The sequence below is a fragment of the Cricetulus griseus genome, chromosome 6, assembly GCF_003668045.3.
Source record: "Cricetulus griseus strain 17A/GY chromosome 6, alternate assembly CriGri-PICRH-1.0, whole genome shotgun sequence".
Lineage (NCBI taxonomy): Eukaryota > Metazoa > Chordata > Mammalia > Rodentia > Cricetidae > Cricetulus > Cricetulus griseus.
Window position 1 is genome coordinate 85,092,560 of NC_048599.1, and position 23,949 is coordinate 85,116,508.

At 47.2% G+C, this 23,949-nt stretch overlaps 1 protein-coding gene across 1 annotated transcript; it reads right to left on the reverse strand.

The window, feature by feature from the left end:
- Positions 1-1,674: 1,674 nt before the first annotated feature.
- On the reverse strand, positions 1,675-23,881 carry Arhgap1 (Rho GTPase activating protein 1). The gene is made up of 13 exons (XM_027422516.2): positions 23,748-23,881; positions 20,006-20,177; positions 19,697-19,792; positions 10,824-10,911; positions 6,034-6,165; positions 5,778-5,864; positions 5,542-5,640; positions 5,112-5,219; positions 4,949-5,025; positions 4,478-4,555; positions 3,850-3,978; positions 3,534-3,637; positions 1,675-3,392 (listed from the first exon to the last, which is right to left on the reverse strand). Exons 2-13 carry the CDS (start codon positions 20,136-20,138, stop codon positions 3,204-3,206), a joined length of 1,320 nt encoding a protein of 439 aa, XP_027278317.1. The 5' UTR covers positions 20,139-20,177; positions 23,748-23,881; the 3' UTR covers positions 1,675-3,203.
- Between the last annotated feature and the right edge of the window lie 68 nt (positions 23,882-23,949).

Consider the following 23,949-nt stretch of genomic DNA (forward strand, 5'->3'; position numbering starts at 1 on the left):
GCTTAGCTGCTCCGTGACAGCAATGTGTCTCGTTCTTAAAATACCCTGTACCTGAGAGACCTGCTGCTGCTAAGGTTTTGTTTAGCGAGCACCTTAGTTAACTGCACAGGCCCGGCCAGTAGCCCAACCCAAGTAAATGGCTCTCCCCGTCTCTGGCCCTGCTGTTTCCCTGGCTCACTGCCTCAAGGTTCCAAGTAGTGTCACCTACCTTAAGCTGAGCAGAGCTAGCAAGAAAGGAAACTACCAAAGTGTTGTGTCTCAAGGCACCTGGATCAAGGCCACAGCTGTGTACTGGAGAGCTGCTTCCTTGAAGCTCAGGACCAGTGTTAATAACCACCATCTTAACACTGCTGGAACAAGCAACTCTGGCTAGGCTGCCTGCCCTATAGGAATAGCAGGACTACCCCTGGGCCAGCATAACCTTGTGATAGCGATAGGAAGATATCTAGAACCTGCCCTCGACAACTGTGACAAGTACAATTCTGTCCTCCCAGTTGCAAGCCATTAAACTGTGAAAAAACATAAAAGACAAGTGTGAGCTGGGCAGTGGTGGCATATACCTTTAATCCCAGCACTTGGGAAGCAGACGCAGGTGGTTCAAGGCTGGCCTGGTCTACAGAGCGAGTTCCAGTACAGGCTCCTAAAGCTACACAAAGAAACACTGTCTCAAACTGCCCCCCCCCAAAAAAAAACAAGCCCTAATATTACTGCAAAACCCATCCTGATGACCAACCCTTTCACTCTAGTTCTCCCTTTTAAGTTTCCCTTCACACAATCAGCTAGGAGAGGAGACCCTTGCCCTATGATACAAAACAAGGTAACCAGTTGGAATGCTGCAGGTACAAAAATATGGATGGTGACTTGGTACTTCCTGCCTAAAGAATGATCAGAAAGCAGGCCTTGGGCCTACTCAAAATAAGGAAAGGGAACAAATAGTGTCATGGAGCACTATCTTCCAGGCATACTATGGCTCTTTTTCTTTTTAAGAAATTGATATATGTCTGTGTAGAATGTGTGTGTGGTACCCACCGAGGCCAGAAGGCTGCATTGGAACTGGAGTTAAAAATGGTTGTGAGCTGCTGTGTGTATGCTGGAGACTAAACCCAGGTCCTTTGGAAGAACACCAAGTGCTCTCAACTGCTCTCTCTAGCTCCCAGCCCTTACTGTTTAATCAGAGCAGCTGTTACTGCAAACATGAGCCCTTCAACACAGTAAAGCCTTAGGGCCGGAGAGATGGCTCTCAATTGAAATGTTTGCTACTCAAGAGGACCTACATAAAAGGGGGGAAAAAAACCAATTCACACAATAATAACAGTAAAAAGTTGGGGGGTCTTTTAAAGTAGATGGTCACAGTAAGGACTAGGTAGGGTCGTTAAACCTTCACTGGAAAACCTACATCTGCTCACTCTCCACTATATAAATTCTGTCCCGGTTTCATGTGATCTTTGAAGGTACTAGACTTGAGTGGAAGACTGACGGGAGGAGAGACCCCATCTATACAGTTTCCCATGCTGGGGTAAGTCCTCTGATACAGCTGCTTGGGGGAATCATTTTTCTTTGGACTTTGATTGTTTATATTTCCCCAAGAAAATTAAGATAAGACTGGGGAGGGGACTTGCTGAGGCCCTCTTTCTCAGCCACACGCACACTTCCCACTTCCTAAACAGCCAGACGCACATTTTCCATTTCCATTTTTATTTATTTATTGAAATACAAAAAGTGCAAATGGTGAAATACATGATTGGTGCCAAGGAAATCATGGTAAATGTGAACACTGGATTCACAGTAAGAGCGCCCCCTCCAGCTACAGGCTGAAAGGGCAGGGGCAGGAGAAGGACTAGTGAGGTCCAAAAGGCTCCTCAGTAAATGGAATGTAGCAACACTTGATACAAAAAGGTAGGCAAAAGCAGAATGGCCCAGGCTGGGCCAGGCATGAGGCCTGGACTGACAGAAGCAGCACTTGAGGCACAAGAGACCTGACACACGGGTGCAGGAAAAGCCAATGAGGTCAGGCCTGCCTCGTCTAAAAGGTGGTCAGTGCAGATCCCACAGTGTGCAGTACCATCTCTAGAGCTGTCATGCCTGGCCACACCTGTGGGGCAGGGACACTGCAGGTACTTCCCTATCACTAGGGAACAGACTTCTGGAAGAGGGTCACAAGTTTTCATTAGGAGTGGAATGAAAGCTATCAATCATTAGGGCTCAGGCTTTCTGAAAGACAACAAGGCTCTGTGGCCATCATACTCCCTCAAGGGAGTTGCTAGAACCTTCCTGACAGGGTGATTTATTAGTAAAACCTATGCCCCTCTTAGGGGTTTCTGAGCTCCTGCTCTCCAAGAGTACCCAGGCAGGAGGTAAGAGCCACGTGGATCCTGAAGCACTGGCACCTCTAGTCACAACAGGGACAGAGTGACTCCACACCAAAAAGATGCACCACAGCCATTGGCTGAGGATTTGTGCACATGAGAACAAAGAGAAGGAGGGCCAAGGCTGCTGTTGCTGATATACCTGACACCAGGGCTCTCCCTGGGAGTGGAGAGGACCATTTCAACAGATGCTCACATTCTGAGTCTTGTTATCCAAGATGCCAAGTGTGGCAGCAATGGGGGACTAGACACACTGGGGGCAGTACCACTTAGGGAGTCAGAAGTGACAAGCCAACTTTGGTCTTGTCATCCCTATTAGTAGGAACGGCAGGCATAGAAAACCTGCACCCAGGCCAACACTCACTCCTAAAAAGCACAGCAACTGACCAGAAAGGGAGGTACCCAGCACAGCCAGCACAAGCCAAGGAGCTCGGCTGTCCCATTTCCTAGCAATCAGGAAAGAGGACCAGCCCCCGATACCAGCACAGCTGGCAGTGATTTAGTCTTCTACAGTTGCCAGGGAAACAGGCAGGAAAAAGGAAAAGGGTTACTGGGGCTCAATCCTAGAAGAGCCAAGCCCAGTTCTGGAAAGCCCAGCAACCAAAGAGGCAGTGAGAGGTATAAGGCAAAGAAAATGTCTTACAATAACAGGCCTCCAGGGCTGGTTAGGGGCTGGAAAGAGGGAGAGGAGGGGCTGTCCAGTTGGTGAGCTCCAACTTCCATCTCCTGGGGCTTCAGGGCCCCTTCCTAGGCAGGAACCCTGGACTCCAATAAGGTTAATACCAGGAGGACAAGTCCAACTGGGGCTGCCAGAGAAGGGGGTGGGGGGGGCTGAGCTCAGACGCCCTGGGCATCTGTGCTGGGAAACAACTCCCCTTGATGATCCAGGAGGAACTTAGTGAAGGTGTTGATGGGATTAATGGCCTTGAGAGTGATGGCAGCATCCTTGGCCCACAGCAGGTTAGGGCCAAAGACTACAGCCAGGTTAGTGTTGGTCATCTTGTTCTGGTCACAATGGGCAGATACCTGTGGAAGAAAATGCGGATTACAGCTAGAATCTATGGCCCCGGCCTCTTACTCCCAGCAACCACATCCAGAGCATCCAAGCAAAAACAACACACCCTCTCCCCTCACCAGGTGAGCAGTGGAGGCCAAGGCAAGTCTCACCTGCACCAGGAAAGCAGTCAGGAAACGAAGCACCTGGTAGTTCTCCTCTGGCAGAGTTTGGAGCGCCTGCTGTGTTACCTCCACTCTCTGGCTTTCATCAATGTCTGTGAGGAGTGGAGGCCCAGGTTACGGGGCATAGGACTAGCTCAGGAAACCCTGATAGGAGACTAGTGGGGAACCCCACCTGAACTTCCGGGGAGCTGCTTATGCCCACAAGCCTGCAGGGCAGGGTGGGTAGATGGCCATATACACACCCCCAGCTCCTTCCAGCTCTGGCATAGGATTTGCATAGCTGGGGAGGAAAGAGAGAACTCACTGAGGAAGCCCACCACGTGGGGGTAGAGGTCAAAGGTTAGCAAGGGCTCAGGAAGTTCCCGAAGAAAGGTCTTGAGGATGACTGCTGGCAGGTGCAGCTCATTGTACTGGTCAAAGTCCACCGGCAGCCCTTCATGGGGGGAGAAAGGATGAGAGAAGACTAGGCCAAGCCAGAGGCCAGCAAGCCTCACACACACCCTTAGGTTGTCCTTTTGTCTATGGCACAAGCTGCCTTTTCCCAGGATCCCCTATTGCATCTGCCTCTTCTCTTCCTCTGTAACAAGGGGATATAGGCTCAGACCATCTGGAGAGCATGAGGACACTGGCACACATGACAGTTACTCCTTGTCTCTAAATGATCTTGAGCACAAGGCTGCAGCTCCTGAAAATGAGGCAGCAAGCCTGGGACAGCCAGGCAGAAAGTTGGACCTATGTGGTCACACCAAAGGACATGGAAACTTCTGGCAAGAAGAGAATCTTTGTTACAGCTGCTCACAGTTACAACATGCCTCCCTCCCTCTCTTTCTTTCCCTCCCTCCCTCCCTTCCTCCCTCCCTTCTCTGTCCCTCACACGTATTAATCAATGTGCACACACGGTCTGGACTAGCTCTATGGTCTAGCTCACTCACCCATGTTGTATTTCTGCTGCACTTCCCGTACAACCTGGGTGTTGGCTGATCTCCGGAAGATGCCCTCGGTGGTGAGAGCTAGGAAATAAGGGGGCCTGGTGAGTCTCAGAACTCTGGTTGATGGATCACTTCCCTGCCCTGTCAGTCTTAGAATTCCAAGAAAGGTCATTGGGGGTGTACTTTTCTATGCCCAGCCCAGAGTTTCTTAAGAACAGCTGGGGGAGGCCGGGCGTTGGTGGCGCACGCCTTTAATCCCAGCACTCGAGAGGCAGAGGCAGGCGGATCTCTGTGAGTTCGAGGCCATCCTGGTCTCCAAAGGGAGTGCCAGGATAGGCTCCAAAGCTACAAAGAGAAACCCTGTCTCAAAACAAAACAAAACAAAACAAAAACAAAAACAAACAAACAAACAAAAACAGCTGGGGGACAGAGAGGCTTAGAAGGTCAATAGGCCTTGGGCACCATAGCACTCACCATGAGCCTGCAGGTAGGCAACTGTCTCCCTGAGCACGATAGGAATGGGCACTTGGTCTGGATTTTTCTCCTGGAGGCTATGGGAGCAAAGGGGTGAGCTGGGACTCTGCATGCTGGTCCAGCCCCCATCAGCCCCAAACCTGCCTAACTTTAGCATACTCACTGCTGCAATGAGACCCCAAACTGCTGATTTGGCAGAGGGGGGCGTGGTGGCATGGGCTTGGGAGCTGTCGCAGGACTCTTTTGTGTGGATTTGAGGAAGTCATCATACCTGGCAGAGTATATGGAACAAGGGTCAAGCATTTTGGCTCTGTAGTCTTGTAGCCAAAACAGCCCCACTTAATGGTAACACAGTGGAAAACAAACACTTTAAACAGATTCAGTCAAAAGCTTGTGACAGAAATGGGGTTTGGTTTGGCTCTATCTACTGTAGCTGGATCTTGACACTGCCTTTTTCATTTCCCTGGGTTCTCCAGATTCTCCCTCTCCAGGTTTCTCTGCCTTCCACACAACACACCCACACAACTGAGTACACACACAAACACACACACACACACACACACACAGCCTATGAGCCCATCCAGCAGTCTCACTTGAGCACTTGGCGAGGGATCCCCAACTGCTCCAGCTTCACGTGCTCACTCAGCTCACTCAGGTAATTCACATAGAAGATCTTCCGTCCAAACTTGAAGCTAGAGGCAAAGGGAAGCTAGGTCAGGCTGAGCCCCATGGTAGGCCTTTGCTCTCCCTAAAGACAAGCATCACCCCAAGCTAGACACCCTGGGTACCTGCTTGGTGTGTGAGGGGTACACTCATGTGGCCTGCTCACCTGATGAGGGGCTTAAAGAGGATAAGAAGAGTTTTGATGAACATGGTTGGGTGCACGATGTACAGCGCCTTGATGTTTTTCTTGTACCTGCAGGACAAGTTGGGGGTGAGTGGAATAAGGGGCAGGGCTGCTGGGGGCCTTCCCTCCACTGACATGGAATAAGCTGCTGACCAAACAACAATCCAGAGCCCAGAGAGCTGTCGGCCCAGAACCACCACACTAGGCTCTGGGCCCACCCCCATGTCCCAAAACCCACTTGCGGTCAAACTCCCGGTAGGCATCCCGCAGCCAGCTGAGGGAGGGCTTGTTGTCACTGGTCAGGCCATGGTGCAGATACAGCAGTGTGTAGTCACTCTCCACATACTGGTCCAGTGTGTGTTTCAAGTACCTTCAAGAGAAATGCCCAGGGCTGGAGATGTAGCTCCCTGGTAGAGTAACTACCTATCATGTGTGAGCCGCAGGTTCAACGCCCAACATCATAAATGTATAAAAAGCCCTGTTCAGACCTGCCCTCGGCACAACAGGTGTGCCCTGTTACAACAGAAACCAGTGCTTGCATCATGGCTTCCTTCTTCACAGACCCTACCTGCTGTCATTTGGCTATGTAACCCACAACCTCTCTCCTGGATGAGGCAGAGGGTAGGGCAGAAGGAGCCCTAATGGAGAAGTAACTATGCACATGACTCTCATTTTGAGCAGCAGAATCAGTAGACCTGAGCACCAAGCAGGGCTGTGCACTGAAGTTAAAAGGGTTTGACATATTTTTTTCAGGATCACCCTGAGTCAGTAACAAGGACAATGACTGGTTATTGGTAAAAGCCTTTAGTGTCTGCTTTTAGTACTTCCAATACATTACCTCATTCTTCCCTCATAACAATTGAAACTGAAGTTAACCCCACTCTACTAATGAGGGCAATCAGCAGAGGGCAAGCACTTAGCCAAGGTTTCAGTTTATGGCAGGGCACAGTGGTGAGGTGTCCAACTCCAAGACTGCATTCTAGACTTTTGTATGTGATTTGTGGTACAGTTTGTAAAACACTGCCCCTGAAAGGATATCAGGATAGCCAGAAGGTCAAGTGTTCCAATCATTAGGCATTTAATGGACCACAAAGCTGTACTCCTCAGGAACCTATGTTCATAACAGGGTATGTACCACCCCAGACACACACACATACAACACACACACACACACACACACACACACACACACACACGTTGAACACACCGGGAAGTTTAGAAGTAATAAACAACATGGAGAGGGAAGAAAGGCCAGGGTCAGACTTCTGAGAAGATGGACAATCAGTCCCTTGGCTCTAGAAGGGATGCCACTCCAGGCTGGGCAGGCCGAACGCTAAGCACATCCAAGAGAAGGAAAGTGTCTGAGGGAGTTCCCAAAGACTTGACTAAGTGCCCAGTCGGACCTAGAGACAGCAGCCTAATGACCAGTACCAGGGTGCAGAGCTGGGCCAGCACAGGTAGGCAGGGCGTAAGTGCTAATGCTAAATTCCCATAGATTCTGATCATTATTAAACTAATAATAATTTAGTCCTTATCCACATTGAGCATTTTGTAGTTTACAAAGGGCTATCACATTAACTAAGATGGCATTTTGCAGCTGGGTGTAGTGGCACACACCTTTAATCCAGCACTCAGGAAGCAGAGGCAGGTGGATCTCTGTGAGTTAGAGGCCAGCCTGGTCTATAAAGCAAGTTCCAGGACAAACAGGACTGTTACATAGAGAAACTAAAACAAAACTACAACTAGGAACAACAACAAAAAAATGGCATTTTGCGATTAGAAAAATAGCAAAGATTACATACAGTAAAGCAGACACTCTAATCCATGAATGCATCCCATGACCTTTGGAGTGCAATAAAGTGATGCCTATCAGAAGCTGAGCAGTGCTTACACTCTCTGACCGTGTAAAAGTAAGTTCAAGAATATCTCCTAAGGAAATGGAGAGGAGCAGAAACATTCTTGTAGGAGACTGTTCATTCCAGAGCTTTATTACGGAAAAAACAACAAGTGAGCAGCCAGCAAATTGTCCAGTATCAGGAGGCTGGCTAAAGAAATCATGGGACATCTATAAATAGACTATCTCACAGGATGCCTCTGCAGGCAGCATTCATCTGTGAAGTCAGGCATCAGAACAGTGGTCATCCTTGAGGCAGACAAGGTCCCACTGTGTAGCTCAGGCCGGCCTGAAACTAAAAATCCTCCTTCAAAAGCCTCCCTAGTGCTGAAATTGCAGACATGCATCATCAAATTGACCAGAAACTGGGTATAGTGTTCTATGTCCATAGTCCCAGATACTCAAGAAGCTGAGGCAAAAAGGTCTAGGTGTTTACAGTAAGCTTGGGCAACAAAATGAGAACAGTCTTAAAAGAAAAAAAAAGTAGTACACATCTTTTTTTTTGCTTTCCTATATGCATATTATATGTAAATAACATATGTTTTGTTTTCTGTGGGCTTTTGGGGGACGGGGAGAGACAGGGTTTCACTGTAAAACCTAGTCTGTCCTAGAACTCCTATGTAGACAAGGCTGACCTGGAACACACAGAGATCCACAGGCCTCTGCTTCCCAAATGTTAGGATTAAGGCATGCACCACTATGCCCAGCTAAATAATATGGTTTGGGAGCTTGGGTTTGTTTTTGTTTTTTTGTTTTTAAGTATATAGGGTTTTTCTGTGTAATCCTGGCTGTCTTAAACTCACTCAGACTTCCTGCATAACTATTTACATATTTTTAACCTCTCAAAATTGTAATACTCTAGAAATAAATTATGGAATTCCATTATTACACATAACAACTCTGTGAGGACACAGGGAACTCAGAGTTCATATAGAACTCAGAGAGACTTGCCTCTAAGCACATAGCTAGTTAAAATTCAGAGCTCAAATTTAACTGGTCTTCTGATTCCAAGCTTCAAGCATTTTTCCATTTCAACCCCCTAGATCTGGGTGGGGAGTGAGAAAAAGCCAAGTCTGATGTAATCTGACTGAAAACAAGACAGACAGAACCAGTGGAACCACGAGTCTGGTCTCAGGAAAGATGGTGACCAGGTTGGGGTGGGTGGTGGGTGGGTGGTGTGTGTGTGTGGTGTGTGTGTGTGTGTGTGTGTGTGTGTGTGTGTGTGTGTGTGTGTGTGTGTGTGTGTGTACACAGCTTCCTCAGCAACTGCTCTTAAAAACTAGGTGCTTTCCAATTGCCTATGGTTTCCTCTCATTGGACCTACTACCCCGGTCAAGTCTGCTACTACTTGGTATATCAGATATGGCAAAAAAGCTGGAGTGGGGGATTGTGACTCGCCCTTCTCACACTGAACTCTATGGTGAATATTTCTGGCAGGACACATGTGGTGGGTCCCCAACAAGACTCTGCTTGCTCTATTTAAAGAGCTGTGGAAAGAGAGGTCACAAGGCCAGAGGGAGAAAGACCTTACAGACTCACTACAAGGAAAGAGCCTATGCCTCTATCTCAGCAGAGGCCAGCAGAGAATCCAAACTCAGGCCTCTGCCTTTCTTCTGTGGTCCTCAAGCCTGTCCCTGAGACCACCACAACCCTGCATGTGCACAGCATTCAGGATCTCAAGGAGCTGCTGCAAGTGATGTATACATTTTATATTTTAGAGAGCACTTTATACTGGTCAGGAAAAAGTACAAACTGAGGGCAGTTTCTGCTCTGCTTTTATGATACCCCACATGCCTTGACAGCACACTGGTCCCTGCAATGAACGCAGTGAAAGTCCAGATGAGTGTCTACTTAACAGTGCGGATATATTTGAAGTCACCAGGAAGTACAAGTGTATGAGGAAGATTAAAAAGATTAGGAGGTGTGGCCATATTGGAGGAAGTATCATTAGGGGTGGGCTTTGAGGTTTCAAAAGCCCATGCCAAGCCTGTGCGTGCATGTAGTGTGTGTGTGTGTGTGTGTGTGTGTGTGTGTGTGTGTGTGTGTGTGTGTGTGTGTGTGTGTGTGTGTGTGTGTGTGTGTTCTCCTGCTGCTCTACGATCTGCTTGTAGCTGTCAGCTACTACTTCTCCAGCTGTAGCACAGCACCATGCCTGGCTTCATGTGACCATGCTCCCTACCATGAGGACAACAGACTAACCCTCTAAAATTGTAAACAAGCCCCTAATTAAACGCTTTCTTCTGTAAGACTTACCTAGGTCATGGTGTCTCTTCACAGCAATAGGACAGTGACTAAGACAAGCAGTCTTTGGATTTGTGCTAAGTGAGATTTCTAACATTCACATTTGGTTGCAGAAACCACACAGGTACAGAAACCACTGGAACTAAACTTGGTACTAAGTAAGATAATGTTAATTATGATTATAAATAAAAATTATTAAGAATCATGGGGCTGGAGAGATGGCTCAGAAGTTAAGAGAACTGACTGTTCTTTCAGAGGACCCATGTTCAATTCCCAGCACCCACATGGCAGCTCACAACTATAACTCCAGTTTCAGGGGATTTCACACCCTCACACCAATGCACATAAAATAAAACTAAATTATTAAAAAAAAAAAAAAGAATTGTGATTATGCCCAGTGGTGGTAGTGCATATCTTTAACCCAGCACTTGGGAGGCAGAGACAGGTAGATCTACATGTTTGAGGCCAGCCTGGTCTACAGAGTAGGTTTCAGGACAGCCAGGGCTACACAAAGTAACACTGTCTCAAAAAAAATAAAAACAAAAGAATCATGATTACATCAGAAATACTGTACAGTTGTACATATTTGGAAAGTATTTACTTTTCAAGATTATTTTCTGGTGTGTTATCTCACTCCTGTCAGCAAAGAGGTCACATACTTCACTGTCTTCTTTGAAGGATGAGAAAATAAGGCGTTAAGACACTTGCCAAGGTCACAGTCTCTAGTACTAGAAATTAGGTCTGATTCCTTGCCTGGTGTTCATCCCAACATACAAGGGATGAGTGACAACAAGGAAGATGACCTGGTGCCCACAGTGAAAGAAAATGTGAAGAATAATTCAGGCTGCTAAGGGTCTAGAGTAGCCCCACCCTGCTTCCCTGCAGGTACTCACCCCAAGAGCTTGCTGTGGTCTAGCTGATGGCTAGGAGGCATTCGACAAGCGCTAAAGACAATGATCTTCCGCCCATATTTATCATCACCTACGTGAAAAGGAAGATGAAGTACAGTTGGTGAAAAATGAACCAAAATGGAAAGTTGAGGCTTAAAAATACCAACCTGGGGCCTGTACAGTGAGTATAGGGGCTTGACTGACCCATGTCCACTACTCAAGGGCATGCTGGGTACAGTTTTTTCAGGGTCACTGAATCGGGAAGCCCCCCCCAATTTTTTTTTTCTTTTTTTTTTTGCCAAACAGGGTTTCTCTGCTTTGGAGCTATCCTGGAACTCGATCTGTAGATCAGGCTGACCTCAAACTCATAGAGACCTACCTGCCTCTGCCTCCCAAGTGCTGAGATTAGAGGTATGTGCTACCACCCAGCTCCCTGAAAAAAATTTACCTTGCTTTTTAACCCAGTCATGGTGACACACACACACACACACATGTAAACCCACACTTTGGAGGTAGAATCATGAGGATCAGGAGTTCAAGACTACTTAAGAGGTTCAAGGCCAGCTTGGGCTAGATGAAATACAGTCTCAAAAAAAATAAAAAGAAAGCAAAACAGTAATAGCAAGGGCTACGTAGTGAGACCCTGCATCAATAACAAAATAAATAAAATCACACTGAAAGAGTAACACCTGTGGAGACAGCGTACATTCATCAGTACATAAATATGTAGGGATGTAATGCAGTTGGTAGAGACCTGCTTAGCTTAGCACACAGGAAACCCTGGGTTTGATCCCTAGAACCAAAGGTGATTGTAACATCTGTAATCCCAGTACTCAGAGGTGGAAGCAGGGAGATCAGAAGTTCAAAGTTATCCTTACCTACACTAGACAAATTTGAGGCTAACCTGAGATACAAGGTAATCTGTATCAGAAAAAAAAAGTATATTCATACAATAGAAGTTTGATCATAAAAAGGAGGAAAGTACTAACATATGGCACAAAATATAAATGAACCTTGAAAATTTGCTAAGTGAGAACAGCCTGGCACAAAAGGGCAGCTATACATGACTTTCTGAGACACTAAGGCAATTGTACTCAACTGTGGATCACAACACCTTTGAGGTCAAGTGACCTTTTCACAGGGGTCACAGATAGCCTGCATATCAGATATTTACATTACAATTCATAACAATAGCAAAATTACAGTTATGAAGTAATAGTGAAAGTAATTTTACGGTTGGGGGGGTCACCACAACACGAGGAAATGCATTAGGAAGGCTGAGAACCACAGGTCTAAGACCACAGTCCATAGAGTCAGGAAGCAAATGAGGCTTCTAGATGCTGAGAGGAGGGGAGAAAGGGAAACAGATACAGGACTTGACGTGTATATGAACAGTAAAAGTGTTCTGATGGGCTGGCATGACAGCTTGATGGGTTAAGGCACTTGCCACCAAACCTGATGACCTATTTCATGATGGGACCCACATGGTAGAAGGACCTCCAGTGTATGCCATGGCTTGCACATACATGTGCATGCACACACACAAAATAAATGTAATTTTGCTAAGAATTTTTTTAAGTGTTCTACTTGATGCATACCTGCAATCCCACCATGGGAGACTGAGGCAAGAAGGTGAAAAGTTAAGAACAGCCTGAGTCTTATCTCCAAAAAAAGTCCCTCACATTCACCAAAAATAGATCCACCAAGGCCTGTACTATCTTGTCAACCAGACATCCTACAACTGGTTTACCCAAAAGCATTGAGCAGCAAGGACCTAGAAAACCTGTAGAGGCTGCCTCTCAGTCAATCCAAGGCTACAGAGGAAAGAGGTCTAGTTACTAGACAGTGGGATCAGCCACTCTAATGACAACACTTTTGTCCACTGACACGTCCTAATTTTATTACTAGAATGGCCTACCACACTTGGCTCTGACTGAATTCCTAAAAATCTTATCTTCCAGGCTGGAGAGATGACTCTGTGGGTAAGAATACTGGCTGCTCTTCCAGAACACCGAGGTTCAATTCCCAACACCCACATGGCAGCTCAAAACTGTCTGTAACCCCAGTTCCAGGGGATCTGGCACCCTCACACAGACATACATGCAGGCAAAACACCAATGTGCATAAAAATAAATAAATAAATAAATAATAAATTTATGTTTCCCATTAAAGATATTTTGAAGAATATGAAGTTCAGGGGAGTTTTGAAAGCTATGGCAAAATCCTACCTAGGTGTTTTCCCCTCTCAGAGGTATTTGTCCCAAACATTTAACATGATGATCTGGCCCCTGGCTGTCAAAAAGCCAGAAAGCTCTTGAGACGTGCTATTGTCCCAAAATGAAATGTTCTTCAAGGGTCAGCTGAGACAGAGGTCCTTAGGAAAGCTCAATGGTGATAAAGCCTGGTCCACACACCCCCATGTCTTAACCTACTTCACCTTTCCAGAGACAACAAACTGTACTTGCTTCATCCCCACTGCCTCAGAGGCAAAGGAGAGCAACACAGGAGAGTAGAAACTGATGGCATAACCCATAAAATAAAGGCAATTTGCCTTCTGCTCCACCTCAGCAGTAAGGACTGTTCTCCCTTGGTGAGGCCCACCATCCTGCTCGGTCTATGATGGAATGTTGTAAAATATTACTTTAAGGTGTGTTACATTTGTTTATATGTGGAATATTTGTTTAATGATGCAAAGATGTGTTGCATTCTTTTATGTTGTATGTGTTTAACTCTGTGAAGCCGTGTTACTATGCCTGTCTAGAACAACTTATTGTTCTAATAAAAAGCTGAATGGCCAAAATCAAGGTAGGAGAGAGGGATAGGTGGGGCTGCCAGGCAGAGAGAATAAGTAGAAGAAATCGAATTTCAGGAGAAGAGGGAGGAAGGAGAAAAGAAGGAGAGAAAGATTCCAGGGGCCAGCCACCCAGCCATGTAGACAGCAACAGAGTAAGAAGGAAAGAAGGATATGGAATAAAGAAAGGTTAAATGCCCAGAGGTAAAACACAATTAAAGAGAAACGGTATAATTTAAGTTAGAAAAGTTGGCTGGGAGCCAGGTGGTGGTGGCATTCGCCTTTAATCCCAGCACTTGGGAGGCAGAGGCAGGTGGATCTCTGTGAGTTCCGGGCCAGCCTGGTCTACAGTTCCAGGACAGCCAGAGCTACAGAGAAACCCTGTCTCTAAAAAACTGAAAGAAAAAAAAAAAAAGAAAGTAAAGAAAAGCTTGCTGAAAAGAAGCCAAGCTAAGGCCAGGCACTCATAAGTAAAAAAAAAAAAAAATCTCTATTTGGGAGCTGGATGGCAGGCCCCCAAAGAGTAAAAACAAAAAAACAAAAAGCTAACTACAATGGATCCCAGGGGCTGGTCCTTTTCAGAGTGTTCTGAAGCTCCTCATTCTTCTCTAGACTGAGGCAGGGGTTACTGGGAAAGCAGAGGCAGCTTCTCAAGTGTGCTATGTGCTGGGCAGTCCCTAATGGATGAAAGCCCGGACCCCAGCAGCCTCCCAACCATGGCAGCTTCTGGATAAGTCCTCACCCTCCTGTCTCCACCGAAAGCACTGTCTGGCTTTGTTAGGTCCAAGAGAGTCTAGTCAGGGTCCCCCAAAGAACTTCTATGCCAGTATGTGAAGTCTAGCCCACCCAGCCCAGAAAGTCCGTCTTGCCTCTTAATATTCCCTAGCATCCAACTCTGGAGGATTATAAACACCTGCTGCCCCCAACTCTACTTTCACAGCATACCCTTCCCCTCATTCCCACCTTACAAAATAAAACAAAAAAACCCTGTAGACCAAGTCCTGTATATATATCCCTTAAAATGGAAGCCACACGTTGGTGGCGCCCGCCTTTAATCCCAGCACTCGGGAGGCAGGCGGATCTCTGTGAGTTCGAGGCCAGCCTGGTCTCCAGAGCGAGTGCCAGGATAGGCTCCAAAGCTACACAGAGAAACCCTGTCTCGAAAAACCAAAAAAAAAAAAAAAAAAAAAAAAAAAAAAAATGGAAGCCACACATGACAGCACACACATGTGATCCTAATGAGAGACCAAGAGTAACAGACTCCCTGGTAGGCAGAAAGATAGGGAATGGCCATGGGTAGGTAATAAAGATGGTGAATTTCCAAGATAGCCAACTTCTTCCTCACCCTCCTGACTTGAGATAAAAGCCTGGCAGCTTAAAATTGAAGGCCTTGTAGGTTTTTGTCTCCTATCAACAGGCTGATGGACTGGCTCAACAAGTTTGAGGCCTGATCAGAATTTCACAGTTGTGGGCCAATCAACCATCCTGTCCCACCCTAAATCAGGGGAGGAAAACTCTTCAGAGTCTTAAAATCCTGAGCCCTGGAGAAGAGACTGGGATTTCCAGTTTTCCTGTTCCATCTGCCTCGCAGAGGCTCTTTTTTCTCTGTGTGTCAGCTGCATGTGTGCTTCCTCACCCCCAACAGACATGCTTCTTCAATTGCTGATTCTGCCTGCTGCTGTCTGCAGGGTTCCAGAGTCCTCCACTGCTGTCAGTCATGCTAGAGATTTTTCCTGCCTTTTAATTCTTCAACTGGCAGAAAAAAAAACAAAAACAAAAACAAAAAAACAACCTGATCAAGACCCCTAACCTGTATCACTAGCAGTGGGAGGCGGAAGCAGGACAATCAGGAGTTCAAAGCAAGGATCAGCCACATAATAAATTCAAGGCGAGGTTGGGGTTCATGACATTCTGTCTCAAAAAAAAAAAAAAAAAAAAAAAAACCCTCAAATGGCTCCTAGGACACTAAGTCTTGGCTTCACCTCTCAGGCTGCACCATACACATCTTCTACTACAGAAGCTCTGGTAGCTCTATACTCCAGGTTGTTTGTCGCTTATATCAGACAGACCTTTCTCTGTTCCAAACTGGTCATTATCATTATGAACCTGGAGGACTCAACACACACACAACTGCCTCCACCTTCCCCCAAACAGCTGATCTGGCTCTTCCCATGGCTCCCAGAACTAACGGCCACTCATGTCAGTCCTAAGTTTCTACTGTGATGTGTAAGTCCATGCTCTGTCTCCCACTGGCTCATGAACAGCCTGAAGGCAGGGACTGTTTCCTGTCTTTGACTTAGTCGAGTCAGCCACTCATATCAGGCATTCAGTAAGCGCTGGTATCCAGGTGCACTGATACACACCTATGATCCCAGCTACTTAGAAGACGGAGGTTGGAGAGTCACTGGTGCCTACCAGTTCAAGACTAGCCTGGGTAAGACAATAAGATCCCATCTCAAGTAATAAGTGTTGGTAGCCTTCACAAAAATGTAGGTCATATGACATGCAGTTTCATTTCTGAACTTATATTTGATGGTTAAGTGACATATTAGAGAGTGTTAGACAGTGAGTTTCCTGAAGCTGGAGAAGAGGTTTTTCCAAACAGAATCATTACCATGCAGCTATATTAGCAAGAGGTTTTTGCTTGCTTGTTTTGTTTTTGAGATAGGCTGTCAATATGGAGCTCAGGCTAGCCTAAAACACTGAAGCTCCTCTGCGTCAGCTTATTGAGTGATAGAATTCCATATTTTTGTTTGTTTTGTCTTCTGTTTTTACAAGACAGGGTCTCATTTTATAGCTCTGGCTGTCCTGGAACTCACTATGTAGACCAGGCTGGACTTGAACTCATAGAGATCCCCCTGCCTCTGCCTCTCAAGTACTAGGATTAAAAGTGTGTGCCACTACCCCCAGCTACGATATTTATTATAGGTATGTGCCCACCACACTTGAAAGGAGGCAGGTCCACTTTGAAGGCCACCAGTTCTCTGGACTCTGAGGTAAGAGAGTTTGGGGGGAGGGGGTAGCTGCTGGTGGCTCGGAGCTAAGTTCCTGCCCTCATTTACTTCCCATTGGCTCTGTCGGGGAAGGGGAAGGGGAAAGGAACATAGCAGGGGCAGAGACACAGACTTAGACTGGCAGCCACACAATCTGAAGTTCAGAAATCCTGGGACTCCTGCAAAGAAAGGGAGCATCACCTGCCTAGTTCCATCTAAGCAGAAGGAATGCCTGGAATGCAGGTGCAAGGCTGGAGTGGGAGGGCCTGGGGACCTTGAAGTCATTATTTGAAGCTCCTACCCCAGGAATAAGACAGCCCTCACTGGCTGGAAGAGCTGAGGACTGAGCCAAGGTAGAGAGTCTGAGAGCTCTGGAATGTAAAGTGTCAGTGAGAGGTTAAGGCTATGGGCCAGGATCATGTTGTTCTACTTCTCAGCTGGTCACAGAAGTGGGGAGTAGAAACCCTTCATCCATGCTTTTGTGAGTTACCCTAACAAACTCACTGGTTCATCAAAAAAGAAAGGGAACTATGTTCTACAAAATCTAGTACAGACATGCGCTTTCTCTAGAGAAAGAAATTTACACCCTGGTGGCCCTAAGCAGGTCAAAAAGGACTATGATTAGTTGGTTTTTTTGTTTGTTTGTTTTTTCTTTGAGACAGGGTTTCTCTGTATTGTTTTTTGGAGCCTGTCCTGGAACTCACTCTGTAGATGAGTAGAACTCACAGAGACCCACCTGCTTCTGCCTCCCAAGTGCGGGGATTAAAGGTGTCCACCACCAACGCCGGCCCCCTTCTTATTGTCTTAATTTTCCCAATACTGAGGCTGGAACCCAGGGCCTTGCACTAGGTGAGAACTCTACCACTGAGTCAAACCCCAGTGTGAATTATAAGCTTCTAGGGAATGGAGGAGGGTGTCTCACCAAGTCTTCAGTGTTGACTATGAGGCTGCTATAGTAACACACTGAAAAAAAGCCAGGATAGCAAGGATGTCAAAGGGTAAGTCAGGAGATGGAAGGCAAGCATGGGATGAGGGTCAACAGCCCTAGGGTCTAGGCCTTGTCCTCTGACTCCCCAGAAGTGGGAGTCCCATCACCAAGTCTGCAAGCAAGCAGGGTGGCTGCTACAAGAAGCACACAGGAACTCCCCTCCCTGCTCTCAAAAGGAGTGAGAACCCAGAACCTTAAGAGAGACACAGAGCTGGCAGCTGTGGTATCTCTAGGGTGCTGAGGAGAGGGCCTAATGAGGAAGGGTTTAGTAGGAAAAGCCTGAGAGCCAGGCCCCTGCACTCCCCAGATACCAATCAGGGCCTCTCTCAAGGCAGCATGGGTGTTAATCAGCAATAGCACAGTTTCTCTAGCAGGCTTTCTGGGTACTGCTGACCACAACCTGCAGTACAAGGACACCTAAGGGAAGGGGCTGGACTGACATTTGTTAAATATTTCGATTGTCAGGAATTTTGCAAGCCAATTGACATTATGTTGGAAGCCTGAAACCAGCTGTTATAGAAACTGAAAAGGTTACAAGTATTGGTCTCTCTGCCCTTTTCTGAAGAATCTACTGTTATCAGCACAACACTGGAACCAAGTTACAATTGACTGAGGTTCATGACAGCCACTGAAGGCAGGGACAACCACAGGATGTAGAGGAGTTGGGAGCATTGCCTACGTTCCCTTTTACACCAGTACTTCCTCTGAATTCTAGTGCCAAAGACATTATCACTGGCTCTTCAAACAAGCCTCAGCAGCAAGGCAGGCACATAAAGGCCCCAACAGCAGCATGCTGGCCAGGCCATGTCTATACTGAGAGCTTCCTGAGGCACAGTCCCTGGAGCTCCTTTCTCCTGGGTTCTGGGTGTGTCTCCACACTGCCTCCACTTCATCATGTCTCTCATAAACTATATTTCCTCCTTCCAAAGCCACCACCAGCTCCCAGCTTCCAAGAATGGAGCTGCAATTAAGCTGGTCCCACTGGCCTCCACCAAGAGCCCTTTCTGATTCATAGAGCCACAGCCAGAAGAGGCCAAGCATGAATGGCCACAATTGACACCTACCTGGCTGGGCCGCCTCAGGCTCGCCACATTCTGAAGAAAAAAACAAACAGAATGCTGCAAGGTAGTGGTTTGCTGTAAGACAAGGAGACACCCACAGCAGTGGGAGGAATAGCCTCCACCTGCTGTCTTCTGACTGACCACAAAGTCAGGAGTCTGTCCAGGTAGACAGTAGACACCCTGACACCTCACTCAGGTGCCCAGGCTCAGACCTAAGCCAGAAAGGAACTCTGCCTTGCTTCTGCAGAGTTGAGAGAGACCATTCAAGGCCCCCAACGCAGACCAAGGTAAACATCAGAAACACATGCACCATGGGAATGCCTTAGACATTATGGCCTCTTCTAGCCCTGGCAGCAAGAGCTAGCTCACCAAGGCTCATTACTCCCCTGCTCCAGTCTCTTCTGGGGCTTGCCTTATGAATAGAAAGGAACTCCCTGACGTAGAGACCCAAAGGGTTCCTGCACTCATTCTCAGCATGGCAGCACATCCACTAGAAACTTGATGTTCCAGGGAGCCATGTGGCATTGTGCATTTTGAAGGAGGCTCTGCCCATTCTAAACCCCCAGAAGCGGGTTGACATTGTCCACATCTCCAGTGACTAATAGGGGGAAAGCTGATATCAGGGCAAGGGAAGGGACAAGAGGATATGAAGGAAAGGACAATTCAGAGCCAACTATGTTCTAGCTCCCAGGATGTGGACATATGAGCATCACGTACTCCTCTCAACAACAGCGTGAGGGAGGAGTTCAGAGAGCATAGTTGGATCAAACTCAACTTTCCAACTTCAAAGCTATTAGGCCACAATGCCTCCCACATTAGGGCTGCAGTGGGAGACAATGGGACTGTAGGTCAGGAAGCAGTGGCAGGCGACTATATTACATGCCAATCAAAACCAATCCATGCTCATAAGGTAAGTGTGTATGCTCAAGAGCAGACCAGAAAATAGGCACAAAATGTACCCTTTCTGGTGGCAAAAGAGGCTGGCTTCTCTAAGCCAGGAGCACAGAATATGAGGGAAGAGATACAACATTGGGCATGCTCACCTGCTACTTCCACAATCTGGTGCCGGGCGATGTCATAGTAAGGGTCATCCCACTTCAGGTGTGTGACAGGTTCTGGAGAACTGCTTTTAGAGTCATCTGAGGAATATGGCAGAGGCAAAGTCACCCTAGGGGCTAGACTAGCACCTTCTCCATGACTCATGCTCTCTGGCCTGCCCCCAGTGAACTTATGTTCCTGACCAACCCTAGGCTGGTCATCTTGCCCCAACCTTACCCCCTGGAAACCCCTCCAGCAGGAAGGGGCCTCCTCTCTGTGGTGTCTACAGTTGCCTGAGACATTGTGCCGCCCACCTGACTTGGGAAAGTCTGGCATTTCATCAGAAGGCCAGTTCTTCTCATCAATGGAGGCTAGCTTCAACTGGTTCAGAGCTTGGCTGGTATCATCCAAGGTTAGATCATCTTGCAGTTCTGAGAGAGGATCCATGGCTAGGTCTTCTCCCTGCAGAAGAACTGGAAGAGAAACCTGGGTGGGGAGGGGAGAGAAGGTGGTGGGGTCAGCTTCTGTAATTCTTAAAGAGAACCCTTCTGCCCCCTTCTTTTCTCTTCTGGCATCCTTGTCCCTATTCCTCAACAATCCTCACCCTGCCAAGAGTTCCACAGAGCATGGTGCCAGAAAAGGCAGCTGGGGCAGTGGATGGCACAGCTCAGCACCTCCCTTCAGGTCCTCAGCCGGGCAGTAAGAGCTGCGCCAGGTTCCACACTGCCTATCGCTCAACTGACCAAGTTATACAGTCGCAGCTGCCAAAGGGCATCTCCTCAGAGGCTTTACAGTGCAGAAGCCTCGTGCCCAAACAGTTACGGGGATCGATGGTACAAGAATCTGAGGCACCCAGGGGTCTCCAATACCATGTCTGAAAAAGGCCAGCGGGGGCCCTGGCTATTCCACTCCTCTCTCCAGGCCAGAGATGGTAGGGTCCCTGGAAAAAAGGCCATGGCTGAGGTGTTCAGCTTGGTTTACCTGGGACAAAGACCAGTAGCAGGGGATGGAATCTATCTGCCAATCCCTGCAGACCCCTTGCAGCCCTAAGGCTCTCATGCCCTCTCTAACCCTGCAGGGGTTCTCGACAATGGTTTCACTGTGGCAAAGTCAACAGATTACCTAAAGATGAGATGGCCCAGAGGGAAAAGAAGCTGCTCTTAATATCTAGAGCATGGAGGTAAGGCCTTGAAGGACAGAAGAGCTGGCCAGGAGGGAGAAGAGTCAGCACTGAAACCAGATCTAGGACCTGGCCAAAGGAGGTGGCACTTTCTGCTCTCGGCTCCATAAAAATACCTCCCTTGAGCTCACCCAACACATTTGCCCAACCCTAAAGAAGCAGCTGCATTCCTGATGCCAGAAAAAAATGACATATATGGTCAGAGAATTAGCAGGGCAGATAAGAGGAGCAGAAAGGGCCTGGGGATAGGACGGAAGAGAAGGGTTGCCACATGAGATCCACACTGTGGGCTAGGAGAATCGTGACAACCTCCCCTCCCTGCACACATTACAGCCTAGGGCTCTAAACTAGCTCTCAGAGCCTAAGCAACAACTGCCTTGTTACCATGACAACATACTGAGTCAGGAGGAAAACTGTTTCACACTTTCAAAGCCAAAGACAAAAGCTTCTTCCTTGTTCTTTCTCTCCCCTGTCCCTTGGCCTTATCCACAAATCCAGCTGGACACCAATATATAGATTCCTCCCTAAGAACACAAAGGGCAAACCTCTCACATTTGGGAATGCATTTCTCTTAGTGAGTAAATCTGCCTCTGCCCAAAGCCCAGATCTTTACTCCCACGTCAACCCTCAGTCCTCAAACCAAGCAATCTTCCATCTTGAGGAATTTGCCTCCAACCCGCCTTCTCAACCCAATTCAACCAGGAGTCTATAGGGCTGCTTCTCACAGGATCCTCTAGCTTAGTGGTTCTCAATCTATAGGTAGAAACCTCTTTGGGGGCCAAACAACCCTTTCGCAGGGACTATGTAAGACCATTGGAAAACACAGATATTTATAATTCATAACAGTAGCAAAATTATAGTTATGAAGTATCAATGAAAATAATTTTATGGTGGGGGGGTCACCACAACATGAGGAACTGCATTGAAGGGTTGCAGCATTTGGAAGGTTGAAAAACACTGACTGATTAAAGGATAGATTCCAGATCAAAACACCTTCCTGGCTGAGCCTTCTCTCCATTTCTATCACGGCCCAGTTACAGGAACTCCTTGACACCCCCATCTCACAGCTATCCAAGAGAAATCTTTTAGTACACAGTAAGTACCTGGTATGACAGAAACAGCATGAAGTCAAATATATGAAAAACTGTCTTAGAGTCCTGTCTAAGCCAAGGACTGTAAAGATCCCAGGCAAGCGCCTTTCCTGTCTGGACCTTAAATTTCCTTATCTACAGAAGCAAAGGCTCCTCCCAGAAATACAATTCTGCAGTGTTCAGCAGCACTCAAATGGGAGAGAACAGAGTTAAAAGTAGCAGCTGGAACTGAGCTCTGTGAGGGAGGGAGAGGGAAACTATCAAGAAGAGAGCAGAACTGACTCCCAGCTCTTTCCCAAGAACCTCGATTCTGTACATTCTAGACCTGACCTCCTTCAACTCCCACACAACCTCCTTTACCAACAAAACTAATCCCAGTAGTGCCCAGCTCCCTGGCCTCTCTCACTCCCATCTATTGCCTTCTCTGAGCTGGGACGTTTATCTGCTGTCCATTGGGAGACGAGGGAAGCCTAGGAAGGGAAATTCTAACACAAAATGATAGAAATAAAGTATACCAGTCACCTGTGAGTCCTACTCCACTCTGCAAAAACACTTCTCTCTCTCTCAGATTAATATTCCTTTCCGAGCAGATAAACCTTGACCTTCAAAAAGTGTTTGAAATCACTTTAGGCAAAGCCTTTGACTTTTACAAAACAGTCAAATATCTCTGAAATTCTGACATCTGTGGACTTTTCTCTAGGAAAAATGAACAGATCCATGAAATCTTGATTGCAATTTTAAAGGCTTCACAAGCCCTCTTAGAATTACTGCTTAAGAACCTATTTCAAAGGCTAAATCATAGCTCAGTAGTAGAGCACTTTGCCTGCACACACTGGGCCCTAGCTCCTCTATGCAGCATAGAAAAACAAAGCCATCTATTCAGAACAATGCCCAGCACATAGGAGACACTCTGTCATTAGTTGAATGAATGATTTTCCTAAGTAGAGAAGGAAACCAACATTTGTGGAAAGCCAATATAGTGCTTCAAGCTGACCACAAATTCACCTCACAACTGCATTACTTGTTCAGCATATGCTATCAAAGCCATTTACAATTTGAACAAAATGGGGGGAAGGGTGAGCAAATTGCTAAAGGTCATAGAACCCAGACGCAAGATTTTAATCCACAAGTACCAGTTTGAGGTGGTCTCTTGGTGAAAGTCAACCCCTCAACAACTCTCATGTGACTATCAGTCACAAAGTTCACAGGGTTCAAAGAGGCGCCACAAAGGGGCATTCAGAACTTTTCATGTCAAGGCAGAACAGAGCTAGCAACCTGAAGTCATAGTACTTGCTGGCGTTAGAATCGGACTGTTTTGTGACTCCGGAAAAACAAAACTCCTACATGACAGCAACTCTAAACTATAATCACGTTTGCACAGTCAAAAAAAACAAACAACAGATTGAGTGTATTTCATTTCACAAGAAAATGAGAAGAAAGCATGACTTATCAAGTGGCAAAGTCTATCACTTCCTCCTAATTTCTCGCTCTCGGTGCTTTTCCAGATCCTGTCAGGGAGACTTCTCCCTCCCGCGGGTTTGTTCTGTAATGGCCTATGCCTGAGAGAGGGCAGGAAGAAGTCAGAGAAAGTGGCTGTCTTCTCATTGCAGACACCGAAGTGGGGCAAAATCCCAGTAGCAGAGAGATCAAGGCCCTCGGGCCCAGTTCCACCGCCCGCGCCACTGCCTCCGATTCTCCCCTTTAGGACCGAAACCCTTCAGATGACCAGAGCAGCTCGTTCCCTTCCCCCACCAGCCCAGCGAGACCCCGCGCTCTGCAGCTCACCGCGCTCAGGCAATGCTCCCTCTGCCACGCCTGTCAAAGCTCAGCAAACATCCGGCTACGAGAAGGAACGGGAACCGCCCCCTCGGGGGGCCCTGAGCTCCCCAGCCACTTCCGCCACATCTTCCTCCTACTTCCGGCCTTGCTGCCCGGTCCAAACATGGCTTTCCTGGAACCCCGCCCACTTCCGGCAATCACCTGCCGA